The sequence below is a fragment of the Argopecten irradians genome, chromosome 6 (genome assembly GCF_041381155.1).
Source record: "Argopecten irradians isolate NY chromosome 6, Ai_NY, whole genome shotgun sequence".
NCBI classification, from domain to species: domain Eukaryota; kingdom Metazoa; phylum Mollusca; class Bivalvia; order Pectinida; family Pectinidae; genus Argopecten; species Argopecten irradians.
In genome coordinates this window covers 27,428,719-27,443,067 of record NC_091139.1, presented here as the reverse complement: position 1 = coordinate 27,443,067, position 14,349 = coordinate 27,428,719, and the positions used below count along the sequence as shown (strand labels likewise).

The 14,349-nt window shown below is 36.8% G+C and overlaps 1 protein-coding gene across 4 annotated transcripts in view; it reads left to right on the top strand.

Annotated features, from left to right (window-relative positions):
* LOC138325502 (solute carrier family 4 member 11-like) overlaps positions 1–14,349 on the top strand; it is a 110,079-nt gene that overhangs the window by 57,139 nt on the left and 38,591 nt on the right. For all 4 annotated transcript variants that reach the window (XM_069271199.1, XM_069271200.1, XM_069271198.1 and 1 more), the window contains exons 3-5: positions 9,172–9,209; positions 10,907–11,117; positions 11,831–11,915. In XM_069271199.1, coding sequence (XP_069127300.1) covers positions 9,172–9,209; positions 10,907–11,117; positions 11,831–11,915 — 334 coding nt within the window. The remainder of the gene's footprint in view (positions 1–9,171; positions 9,210–10,906; positions 11,118–11,830; positions 11,916–14,349) is intronic.

Below are 14,349 nucleotides of genomic sequence, written 5' to 3'. Positions count from 1 at the left end.
AATAAATCTAATATAAAAACCACCAACACAGTTTTCATATTTCCAGTCTGCATTTAAATTTAAATATAAGTGAAGTCGAGGCCTCAAAAAGAAGAGAGGCACTTATCACTAGTGATGTGGGCTGTAATTGGGTCAAATACATAACTTAAAGCCAGCAAATTTGTTTATTTTGCTGATAATTAAAAAAAAATATTACCAGGCTTAAATTTTAGCTTGTTTTTAATTTTGTCACTTGTGATGTAATTTTGCAATAAAAAAATATCACCATTTGTGAAATTTCAACTTTCATATATTTGTCGCCTGTCGGTGACAATACAGTGATTGAATGATTGGCTTTGTTTTGATGTGGCACTTTCATTATGAAACCATAGTTACCATAAAACACATCAGTATATACCATTATGTCTGAGGTCAAAGTTCAGATCCAAGGACACAAAGATGGTCAATAAAACATTTATATATCAATGTTATACAGGAGTATTTGCATGTATTGTTTTTGCTGATAAATTTGTTAGGTCAAAAAATAGAGGGTTAGCCTAGAGCCAGTTTTATATGAAGAAAATACAAAAATATTTTACAAAAGAATTTTAGGTGATGACAATCATAACTAGACATTGGTTATGTGTTGTCTGTAGGAGGATTTGTGGTACCAGATACAAATCCTTATATGGAAGACTTAGTGCAGCTGCTTTTAGATCTATCAAACAAGGTCAGGTGTTATTTGTTCAATATTTCATTGAGATTCTTTTCTTTATAGAAATACAAATGTAAATAAGTTTAGGGGCTGGTACAATATAGATTCTGAAAGGCCTTAAGCTATAGCGTTTTGTAGGCCAGACTGACAGAAGTTCTAATAGATAAGTTTTCAATAAAAAGACAACAATACAGAGGTTTTCTGATGTATATGCAAAAATGGGATTTTGGGGCATGATGATTTCAACAAGAACTCAATGCAGAAGCATTTTTCAATGCCATAATGAAATGAGAAATATGGAATACTGTCTGTGCCAGTTATTTTTGCTAATTAGTTGTATTTTATTGCTTTTGAGTTGAATTTAATGGACTTGGAAGTTATAGAAATCTTTGAATGCTCAAATGATTGGGTTTTGGTATTCTGGTGCCCATTATTGACATACATAACTTGGTTACTATGGAATTGGAACATAATGTCCTGCTGTTTGAATCCACCAATAGCATGCCAGAGATCTGCTGGCATTATCACCAGCGTGCTATTTTCGAACTTTTGTCATATCACACAAAATGTCAATTTAATATCTTTCAATTTTCGTGTCATTTAAAGGGTAGAATATCAGGAAGGAAGACCATGTCATGCGGATATTTTTAGCCATGAAGACATTAAAGATTGTGGAAGCTGACATTTACTTATAACAATGTGATCAATGCCTTGTCTGTGAAATCATGATATATTGCCGTCAACTATGTTATCTGTCAGAATGGTACTTGGCAAATTTTTCTTATTTTTTTTTATTTTTACGTATTTTTAGCTGCTGGCTGACTCAGGTTGTTTTTAGTTCCTTCACATTTTTGTACAGGACTTGAATACTCAATGGGGCATGTTTTATGAAAACTTACAGCTATTATTGAAAATGAAGCATTTAGACAATGAGGTATTGTCTTCCAGCTGAAGGCTTGTTAACGTTCTGTCACTGAGAATCGATCGTATTTGATTCTGATATTTTTATTAACTGGCAAGGAAAAGGCAGGATGTCTAAGCCGGCTGTGTTTATGTAACAGTAATGTGTTGTTTGGCATACATGGAATTCTCATTTAAATTTCAATTATGGTCTTAAAATAATTAGGTATGATTAATTCCTTGTTTTCAAAAGTCTTTCAGTATCCAATTTCAACTAATTTTGTAAATAGATTTTAGCCAGTCAGGAAGATCTATTGTACAGAAATATCTGGTGTTTAAGTCAGGCTTTCTTCCCTGTAGCTAATTCCATGAACAATATTGACAGTATTCATAGAAATGACTGAGTAGATAATGAATTTTGTTTTCAAAACATTCATCTTACAAATTGGTAACTTTGATTTGGTTATATATAAATACATTCTCATTTAAGGACAAGCCAAATTTAGGTTTGTTTGTTTTACATCCTACTTACCGATAAGTTCATTTAAGGACATGCCAAATTAAGGTTTGTTTGTTTTACATCCTACTTACATATAAGGACATTTAAGGACAAGCCAAATTTAGGTTAGTTTGCTTTACGTCCTACTAACCGATAAGTTCATTTAAGGACAAGCCAAATTTAAGTTTGTTCGTTTTACATCCTATTTGCAGCTAAGGCCATTTAGGAACATGCCAAAGTTAGTTTGTTTATTTGTTTTACGTCCTTTTTACAGTTAAGGTTATTTAAGGACATGCCAAATTTAGGCTTGTTTGTTTGCCTTTGCTTAATGTTTCATTAACAGCTAAGGCAATTTAAGTAAGGATATGCCAGCTAGGTTTAAGAGGTAAGGAAATGCTGACGTACCCAGAGGAAAACCACCAACTTATGATCATTGCTGTATCTGGCAGCTGACTCCTTTAGGATTCGAGCTCAAAAGCCAGAACTATAGGGCTTGAAGTTAACATGACCACTTTGGCACTGCAGACCCAGTACACTCCTCTGTGAATAATGTTTAAGGCATTTTGCTGTACCTATCTGTACAATCTGACCGACTGATTATGAAGACCATTCAGCTATAAAGACCTGCATTTTTACTTTGTTTCTTGGATGGCCTTTATAGACAGATTTGTCTGTGCTTAATTCTCTTTGATGCTATTTTGTGGATGGATTTGGATTTTAAACACCAATCTAGCTATTACCTGACATTGAAGTCCTTTAAGTTTGCCTGTTATGTACCTGAGTGAGCCTATATACGGCTTCATGCTAGTTTGTCTGCAGCTATTGGGAATATCTTGTTATCCATATATTCTGTGATATTGGAGTATAAGAGGATTGTGGCCCCGTGTTGTACAGACTGGGGAAGTAAATACACGTAGGTTTACACTTGACAACACATCTTAGGTGTCATGATTACTGGATTCTATACCTAGTAGGAAGCAAGCAAATCACCTCACTGTCAGTCTACCATTTCCCCTTTTTGCACCAACGCTGTACTGTAATTACATGCAACTTATTATCTTGTGGTATTAATTTTGCGTTTTTTATGGGTTTTAATCATCAGAATTACAAAAATGTATAGCTGCAACAGAAGCACAATAGAACTACTAGTGTAGCGGGATTGGACTAGGTCGATCATCGGTGACCAGATAGCTCACTGGGTAGAGCACTCAGCTAGTGTTCAGAGGGTCCCAGATTCGAATCCTGGTCTTGCCGCCACATTTTCTTCTCTCCTGTTACAGAATTGGCGCCCAACTAAGTAAGCCACGTTGGGGGGGTTTGGAAGGGTCTTGTATGTCTCCGAGGACGAAGACTTAGAGAAAGGAGGGAGGAGTGTAGCGAGATTAGTCTGGGTCGATTAACTGTGACCAGGTAGCTTAGTTGGTTGAGCACTCTGCTAGTGTTCGGAGAGTCCCCGGTCTGGCCACTACATTTTCTCATCTTTTATTACACATGTACATATGAGTTAATTCACAAATTAAATTACGAAAAAAATTGTTAAACATCAAAATGAATACATTAATATGAGTAAATGTAGCAGTATATCTGCATAAGCTTGTGGTGCATAATCTTTTTTTTACTGGAAATAGTAAGTGATTTCTGTAAGTGCCAACCTGACCTTCCCCAATACTGACTACAAACTGAAATAAGGGGGAGTAACTCTGATAGATCAGAATTCTCCTGCATGGGTATTTATGCCGTTGATTATGGTACATTAGATCAGAGAAACATTGCTGCAGAATATAGCCATGGTTAATATTATATATATATATATATGTTGTAAGACATAGGGTTGGAAGGCATCAGTAGAAATTTGTCTTTTTCCTGTCCATTCATCTGTCTGATTTTACAGACAGCAGCAAATTACTCTGGCACTGGATATACTGGCATATAAAGTATGCTTCCTTCTATCCTTGGGTCAGTGTCCAAGTGGCTTAACTCAATTCTTGATTAATTGTCTTTAGTCAGATTTCATTATATTTCATGTCTATGATTTGTTGCAATCCTGTAAAGCTAAAATAAAGTTATACCAAACCAAACATTGATTTATTTCTAAAATCATGAATTATCATCATCATTAACCATCTTTCCTTGATATCATAAGAAGTAGCAACAGATATGCTGAAACATTATTTTCCAAAGACGAAATGTCTATTTGAGAGCAAAGTACTATTTTCTGCTGTGCCCCTACTGATGGCAAATTCTGATCAGAACCATTACTAGACTCATATAATTCCAATCAATTTGACAAATATTTCAGATGCTACAAATACATACACTACACAAAAGTCTCAGCATCTAAAAGCAGTAGAGTTTTTCTTTATTCTTTTTAACAAATTATTGACAATACTTCCTAAATACACCGCCGTCGTCATCAGCCAGGTCCATTCATCCTCAAGGGTTTCAGCCTTTATCCTGGAACTTTCTCCAGATGGTGGGTCAGTTAAGGGATGACCATTCCCTATTCTCCGACGAATTGTTGATGAAATACAGTTGTTGCTGCAGTTTAGACTTAAAACGCATTGTTTCTTCTATAGTGCATTCAAACATTTAGTATTTAGTATCCCTTGGCAAAACAAGATTGTAAACTTCAGTCCTTCATGGCTCTGTGTGAAGGATACAAACCTTATGTCCAAATAAACATACCACTAAAAATATCTAGATAAATCATGGATATGTAACATCAAATTGAAATATCGCTGATTTTTATTGCTATTTTGGGATCGATTAATGGCGGTATTTTGTATTGGATATGTTTAATGACAAACTTTATTGTTTATGGATTTAGTTCTATGCACTATTTTGTTTTTTTTTACTTTCCACAGTATATATGATAGATTTAAGTGGGTTTATCTATTGCTTTTATGTGAGAGTTTTACTTTAGAGTGTAAACTATGGCGGTCTACTTGTAGAAACTGTCCGGCGATATCTACAGTGTATTGGTAAAGTCCTGATCTATCCACTAACGTAATTTCCCAGGGAGACACATATTCTCCAACATTTACATGGGAGTGTTTCTCCTAACTCATTGCCTAACAAACCACCTGAGATACCAATTGTCTTGTGTCCGGTACTCTACATATCAGAACGGTCGTTAGATAACCATCGGAACATTAGTATGTCCACTTAACACCAGACACATCTGCGACGCAGCAGACCATTCATAAACGGATCAGAATTGATGGCTGTTCTGTTGACCACAGCTGAGCTGATGAATAATTACTGTTACATACACACCAGGGTAACTAGTAAATGCTGTTTGTGAAAGATTAAGGTCAAAGAATAAGCTTTCACATGATCGTGATTTCTGATAGAATAAACATTTACACTATTATGAATGCAATTATTGTATTCGACCCAATAAGCGCCCATGTCCCTCCACATTTTTGAGGCCTTTCAATTGCCAGGCATAAATAAAGACCAAAGCTACACAAACCTGTATAAATATGTAATAATTTAGTCTTATTAGCACTTTTTCAATTTTTTAAACGCCCTGGGCGCTTATTAAATCAAATATGATATGGTATTTGAAAGATGACTGTCAGTGAATGAACTTCTGGATGACCATTGTTCCCAACAGAAAAAGCTGCAACATACTGATAACTTGTACTTTTTACATATCTATGATTTATGATAAAAATAAACTTTGACATAATAGATGGGTACTTTTTACATATCTATGATTTATGATAAAAATAAACTTTGACATAATAGATGGCTTGTGATAGAATAAGCTCTGATTTAACCATGGCTTGTAATGGAATAAGTCCTTTGTGCCCAAAGGTTGAGGTTGTGGTTGCTGCTTGTTGAATTGTAAACATTCATTATGTTCAGATTTGGTATGTCACATGTCACAGGTAAAATGTGCAGTTTAAAGTATGTAAATACAATCAAGGTTAAAGATTAATCACAATGAAACAGAAAAGAATAAAGTGAAGTACCTGGTCAGAGAGATGACTATGCAGAAGTGTTACAGGTACCTAATATTTTTAACCTCATTTTTGGAAAAATCCATGAGTACACTGGATTAATGTCATTGAAAAGATGGCTCATGCTTAAACATTGTTACCAGGAGAAAGCTTTAGTTTCTTCATGTACTCTACAGTTTCTGGATTAGCCAAGGATTGGATGGCCGACAGCAGAAGACAAATCCCTTGCACTAATATCTGATACACTTGTGACATGATACCTCGTATAATAGCCTGGCATGGTATATGTCCTGGCTAACATTTTCTATAAATTACCACCAGAGGATCAACGGTTTACAGTACTCCTACCTAAAGAACAGTGGTCCTAGTATATATATATGTGTAAATGGTTCTTCTGGGGCTGGTGTCCGATAGGGACTGATTAGGGGCTGGTGTCCGATAGGGGCTGATTAGGGGATAGTGTCTGATAGGGACTGATAAGGGGCTGGTGTCTGATAGGGAATGATTAGGGGCTGGTGTCTGATAGGGAATGATTAGGGGCTGGTGTCTGATAGGGACTGATTAGGGGCTAGTGTCCGATAGGGACTGATTAGGGGCTGGTGTCTGATAGGGACTGATTAGGGGCTAGTGTCCTATAGAGACTGATTAGGGGATAGTGTCCTATAGAGACTGATTAGGGGCTGGTGTCTGATAGAGACTGATTAGGGTATAGTGTCCTATAGAGACTGATTAGGGGCTGGTGTCTGATAGGGACTAATTAGGGGCTGGTGTCGGATAGGGCCTGATTAGAGGCTGGTGTCCGATAGGGGCTGATTAGGGGCTAGTGTCCGATAGAGACTGATTAGGGGATAGTGTCCGATAGGGACTGATTAGGGGCTAGTGTCCGATAGAGACTGATTAGGGGATAGTGTCCGATAGGGACTGATTAGGGGCTAGTGTCCGATAGAGACTGATTAGGGGCTAGTGTCCGATAGAGACTGATTAGGGGATAGTGACCTATAGAGACTGATTAGGGGCTGGTGTCTGATAGAGACTGATTAGGGGATAGTGTCCTATAGAGACTGATTAGGGGCTGGTGTCTGATAGGGACTGATTAGGGGCTAGTGTCCGATAGGGACTGATTAGGGGCTGGTGTCCGATAGGGACTGATTAGGGGCTGATGTCCGATAGGGACTGATTAGGGGCTAGTGTCCGATAGGGAATGATTAGGGGATAGTGTCCGATAGAGACTGATTAGGGGATAGTGTCTGATAGGGACTGATTAGGGGCTAGTGTCTGATAGGGACTGATTAGGGGATAGTGTCCGATAGGGACTGATTAGGGGATAGTGTCCGATAGAGACTGATTAGGGGATAGTGTCTGATAGGGACTGAATAGGGGATAGTGTCCGATAGGGACTGATTAGGGGATAGTGTCCAATAGGGGCTGATTAGGGGATAGTGTCCAATAGGGCCTGATTAGGGGATAGTGTCCAATACGGACTGATTAGGGGATAGTGTCCAATACGGACTGATTAGGGGCTGGTGTCTGATAGGGATTGATTAGGGGCTGGTGTCCGATAGGGACTGATTAGGGGATAGTGTCCGATAGGGACTGATTAGGGGATAGTGTCCGATAGGGGCTGATTAGGGGCTGGTGTCCGATAGGGGCTGATTGGGGGAAGTATAAGGATTCTTCTGGGATTGAGGGAATGAATAAGGGAAGTAGAAAATATTCTGGGGTAGAAGGATTTAGTAAGGGAAGTAAAAATTATTTTGGGGATAAGACTGATGAAGGGGAGAAGAACATCCTTTGGGGGCAATAGGTACTGAAAAACGAAGGAAGTTGGAATATGGGGATTTCAAGATCCCAAAACAACGTGGGTATAATTTACAGCCGATAAGTCAAACCATCCGATGATTATGACGTCATCATTTGATGTGATTTTTGTGATGTAATAATTACCGGAACGTGGGATTTATTCACGGTAATTCGTACTTTACCCATGTCGTTTTGGGATCTCTTAGTCCTCGTATTTCTTTGGGATTTAATTGATAAATGGAGTGGAAATTATTCTGGAGGTTGAATGGCTGAAAAAGGAAAGGAGAAAATCTTTTGAAGCTAGAGGGACTGACTAAGGAAATAGAAAATATTCTGGCACTTATAAGAGGGACTTTTAAGAAAATCTTGTATGGTGGACTGAATAAACAAAGGAATCTTCTTTGATATCCCATTGTTCCTTGGATTTTTGGTATCAAATACCTTTCAACCATCAAGCATTTTTTATAGGGTTATGAGGTCCTCAAACGACGTGGGTAAAGTACAATTTACCATCGATTAAGTCCCACCATCAGGTGATTATGACATCACCATTTGACGTGATTTTTGTAACGTCATAATCACCGGAAGGTGGGCCTAATGAACAGTAAATTGTACTTTACCCACATTATTTTGGGATCTTGAAACCCCCCTATTGCATTACTTTAAGGATTTGCTGTGTTATGGTATCCATTCGGTATTGGTGTTCATTGCTTCAAAGTACATAAGGCTTTTATCTCACCATTATGGGACAAAATGTAGCCATAGGATTTAACAGCAAATTTATTAGTCATTTAACATTTCACACTCGCAAACAGATCTGGCATAATATTTAAACATTCAGAGAGATAATACAAATGATTTTTCAGCTGATTACTTAACTGAATTTCGATCCCTACAATAACAACAAAAATGTTTTAATATTGTGCTTCGATGTGTGATTGAAACGCAGCCAAATTTTGAGATTTTACTTGAAAAGATTTCCATCTCTAAAATCTTCTAAAAATCAACAACACAAACTATAAATCGCACGTCAATATCAGAAAATGTTTAAATAAAATGTTTTCTGTTTTTACAATTCTTTATAAGATTTCAGCACCCTATAATCGTAAAAATCCAGATCTGATTATCTTACATTTCCATGGAAATCGAGGAGTCTAAGGGTATTTGCACATAATTTCAGAATGGGGAGATTGAATTAACCTTGCAAATTGCTTATTCTGGGCACGGGGGTAACAATTTTATCAGAGACAACAATATTACTGATGTAATTTTTTTATACTGAATGTTTTATTTGTCTTTTTTTGTTTTAGATGATGAGGAAAACACCCTGTTGGCTGGGAAATTTGAGGTAAGGGTCTTCTCCACAGTAAAAAGTGCATACATATTTTACATGTGTAAAACATGTATTATACATACATCATAAAATGTATGTAAAACACATAATGAGAACCATGTATGTAAAACATATGTATAAAACATATGTAATATGTGTCATATATTACATATTCATGGCTTGATTCCATACTCAGATCTTAGTTAATTCACTTTAATAAGTCTTAGTATTTAGTGTCAGCAATTTAGTCTATAATTCAGGACTTGCTTTCTAATCAACATGCATTTGTAAGGATGTTAAGTTAAAATAGGCTTCAGGATCATAAAATAATCTTAGACATACTCGTAAGTTTAAGTTCAAAATTACGTAAATTTTTGTAATGTCATCTGATTGTTTTAAGTCATTCCCCTCCTGAAGACACATTTGACCTCTTCTAATTCAAACAATAGAAGAGATCATTATGAATATTCAGGGGTCAATGAAATAAAACTGTTTTATGACATTGGGGTTTTTGAGTTTTAATTGTGAACTAAAATCCAAGCCTTGGTTTAACCTTATCCATAACAGCATATGTTTCTCATGATCGTGAAATGGACTAGGCTTTGTTGTAATTGTGTGTATTTAGTTTCCTGCAAGTGCCAGCTGGCATACAGAATCCCATTTTTTGTTGTTTTTTTTGTTTGTTAAATGGCATCCACCAGCAATTAAAATTTGGAGGGGTGATAAATGTATCAAAAACCTTTTATGTATATCACCTTTTACACAAAGCAACAGACTTTGTAGTTTTCAGAGCAATACTGATGTTTGATACTTGTAGGTATTAATGGAAAAATTACAAATTTCATGGAATTCCTCATACGGGACCAATTAACATCAGATCAGTTCTTCTTCATGCCTATATAAGGCTGGTGATGACTTGCGATGTACGCGTTGATTAGACTCCTGGGAAATTTACGTCTAGCTGGGGTCGTAACATGACATTTTTTATCGACAGCGCCGTCACAAATGGGGATAAAATGCTAGAATTTTGTCACCCTAACTGTACAAGAAAAACAACTTCCCTTGATTATTGTATTGACATTTGATGCTTTAAATATGTCAACTTATTTAACATTTGTTTTATTTTTGTCAAATCAAATTCATTTACTGTTCAGATAAAAACATCAGTTATGCCATAAGGCTGAGTCAAGGTTTCTTATTTATGTTGTTGATTTGAATCAAAAATTTATTTACTTTTATATGTGTAAACAGAAAGAATTTTTGTTCCAAAATAGACCCAGAATGTCACAAAGACAATTTAAGATATAGATATAGGTATAACAACCTGACTTGGGTTAATTATGATGAGGTGCAAAATATCTTAATTTTAATCCTTTAGAAATTCAAAATTTGATGGCTGGTTGATATTTAGCAGAAATTAGTCAGCTAACTCAATAGAGTTCTATAAACCAACTTATTGTTGCATGCAAATGATTTTTTTGGCGTTCGTTGGCAAAACCTGGTAAGTAATCACAAAAATTAATCCCAGCAAAACTGTTTCAACTACAGGTTAAGATTTCTAAAGTGAAAACACTTTGGCATAAAAAAACGCACAAAAGTAAGTTGATTCACGGTACATTGAAATTCTATATCCAATTTTTACTAGTAAGCTGCAAACACCCTTCAAGTCTTAAGTTCTGAACTTTACAGGTTCAACTCGCTTATGTTTACAGAAAGTTCCGATGAAGGATTTCCATGCTGAGATTCGAGCTTTTCGAGATGTAGAGGACTTCCTGAATAGAACTCTTCTCATCCTTGACCTCCAAACAACCGGTCTCATGCAGATTGTGGACGCCATGCTCAACAAACTCCACAGTGTCAAAGAGATTGGTGTGACCTTCACCTTGGAAGAGGCTAGGGTGGCCATCTTTACCCAGAATTCTGGTATGCCAATTTTTTCTTAACTTAACATATATACTTGTAACCGTATTTAATGATGACAGATATTTTACCTTAGATAAATGCTGTATTTGACCCTGTAAACGTTCCCCTATAACTGGGGTAGCATGGTATTTTGAATCATGGTATGCCAAAAGCTCACTTACCTTTAATTATAATCTTTAATTCTTTATTTCTTTGTCTTATTTCTTTTGCCAATTGATTTGTGGCTTACATTGTGCAATACTATTTTGCGAGGTCTAGATTTATGCGATGAAATACCCCCCTCAATTTTCTCAATTTGGGTCAAGTACAGTATCATAATTAAAAATAGTAGAAAACATATAGAAGATCTTATATGAGTAAAACTTTAGATTTCATTTCTATACATAAAACAGTAGAAATCTAGTTCGGATATAATGTTACCGTCTACTGAGACAATCATGCAACTAAATCATATATAGATTTTGACATAAAAACTATGTGACGTCGCAATAGTGTTATTACACAGTGTACGATATCTATGACATGGACATATGACATAGCTTGACGGGTCAGTTATGTGATAAATTTAGTTTCTCTCAATGAAAGCACTTAGATTACTTGAACTTCAGACACTGGTGATTCCAAATCCAGATGGAATTGTTTTAAAAACTGTACTTGTCTAGGGGTTAGATTTTATGAACTTTTACTTGATTAATGTTCTTTATGTTCCACAGTACATTTACTTAGTCGGACCATACAAGGCACCACTTTCACTGAGGAATGTGGCTACCAAATCGACCAATCATGGATCTGTATTCTGTAAGTGGTCTCTGTGCATTAGCTCATTCACCCCTGAAATTTCAAAATGGACTGTTCCAGCCATTAAACTAGTAGAATCTAAATGCGTCTTCAGGGATGAATGGGTTAAATAAAGGAATAAATGAAAAAGAGAATACACAAAGTTTTGTACCTTGAGATTATATTATATTATTTTAGATAAAATGTTTAGCTGATCGATGTAGGAGATTGACTGTCACTAACCAGTGGGTTCACTGGAACTTTAGGTTCAGCAGCTGCCGAGAGCTGTCTGCATGTTTTCCGTGCATGGTGTCTGAAATTGATTCAACTCAACAAACAAGCAAATAACAAAGATGAAGATCTACAGTTTTAAAAACTGACCAATAAAAAATATCAATAGACATACGGTTCAAACTTTAAGATACCAACTAAATGTGTAGGGCTCATTTGAGGTCAAATGGTGGATCGGTTCTTATATAGATGTTGCATTTGCATCTACATTCAGATATATAGTTTTTATGTTTATGTTTTATTAGTTTAACGTCCTATTAACAGCCAGGGTCATTTAAGGACGTGCCAGGTTTGTTGGTGGAGGAAAGCCGGAGTACCCGGAGAAAAACCACTGACCAGCGGTCAGTACCTGGCAACTGCCCCACATGGGATTCGAACTCGCGACCCAGAGGTGGAGGGCTTGTGGTAATATGTTGAGACATCTTAACCACTCGGCCACCGCAGCCCCTGAAAGATACATAACCTTCATATTTGAGAAATGGGCTTATTCATGGTTAAATAACTCAGATTTGTTGGTCATTTTGCAAATGTCATATGTTGTTATATATATATATATATAAAACTTAAATGACCTTTGGCTAGAATAAAGAAGATATGCATGTACTCAATTGATAGGATATGTTAAAACCAAGCTACAGATTTATTGCACACCAGAGTGACAGTGTTAGAACTGCGATGAGAACTTATTGGATATTTACAACTTTGATCATGGAAAGTTTTAAGCAGGAAAATTCTTAAACTTTAACAAAAATAAAATGGTAAAGATGTACCAATCTTTGAAATAAAAGTGTGATATTTATTGTGTGGTATTTATTGTGTGATATTTATTTAGCCTCTGTAACATCAGTCGACATATGGATGACAGTACTGTATTATAGAATTTTTACATAGGTCTGTTCCATTGGTAGAGCTAATGTTAACCTGATTGCACCATTTTACCCTTTACCAACATGAGTATTGGTCCGCCAAACTAGTAAATGTTGATCGCATTATTCCATACTTGAAATATTTTCTCACATAGTGTATGATTTGTGAAGATTTTATCAACTCAACACAACACCGAGAAAGAGATGTGCATCAAAATTGGTGTTATCATGTGTAGTTGGATTACACATAAGGTGATGACATTAAAAATAGGTGCCTCATAGTGTATGTGGGTGATGGATTGATCTATTGGAGGCATTGAGTTTTAGTTTGGAGAAGATCTAGCTAGAATGAAAAAATAACATTTTGATATCATAGTTAAAATTGCAAGAAAGTCCTCATGAACTTATTTATTGACAAACCTATAAATTATTTAGTATTTGAGATGATATTTGATCAATGGTACTTTGTAATTGTAAACACTTGTCATCTCCTCTCCTTTTTCTTTACTTATCCCCTCCCTCTCCTTCCCATTTCTTTAACACTCCCACCACCCCTACCCTCTCCCTATCCCCTCCCTACTCTTTCCATTTCTTTAACCCCCACCCCTACCCTCTCCCTATCCCCTCCCTACTCTTCCCATTTCATTAACCCCCACCCCTACCCTCTCTTCTCCCTACTCTTCCCATTTCTTTAACCCACACCCCTACCCTCTCCCCTCCCTACTCTTCCCATTTCTTTAACCCCCACCCCTACCCTCTCCCTATCCCCTCCCTACTCTTCCCATTTCTTTAACCCCCACCCCTACCCTCTCCCTATCCCATCCCTACTCTTCCCATTACTTTAACACCCCACCCCTACCCTCTCCCTATCCCCTCCCCTTCCCATTACTTTAACATCCCCACCCCTACCCTCTCCCTATCCCCTCCCCTTCCCATTACTTTAACACCCCACCCCTACCCTCTCCCTATCCCCTCCCTTCCCATTACTTTAACACCCCCACCCCTATCGTCTCCCTATCCCCTCCCCTTCCCTTTTCTTTAACACCCCCACCCCTACCCTCTCCCTATCCCCTCCCCTTCCCATAACTTTAACACCCCCACCCCTACCATCTCCCTATCCCCTCCCCTTCACAAAGGTGATCAAAATAATCCCTATTCCCTTTCATCCAATGCACATTGAAAATCAGCCGCTGTTTCTTATCTGTTGTTTTGTTATCCAATCACCTCATTCAGAAATATTTATTTTTTGAATTATTGACGAATTCTTGTAGAAACTGAAAAGATTCGGTGACAGATAC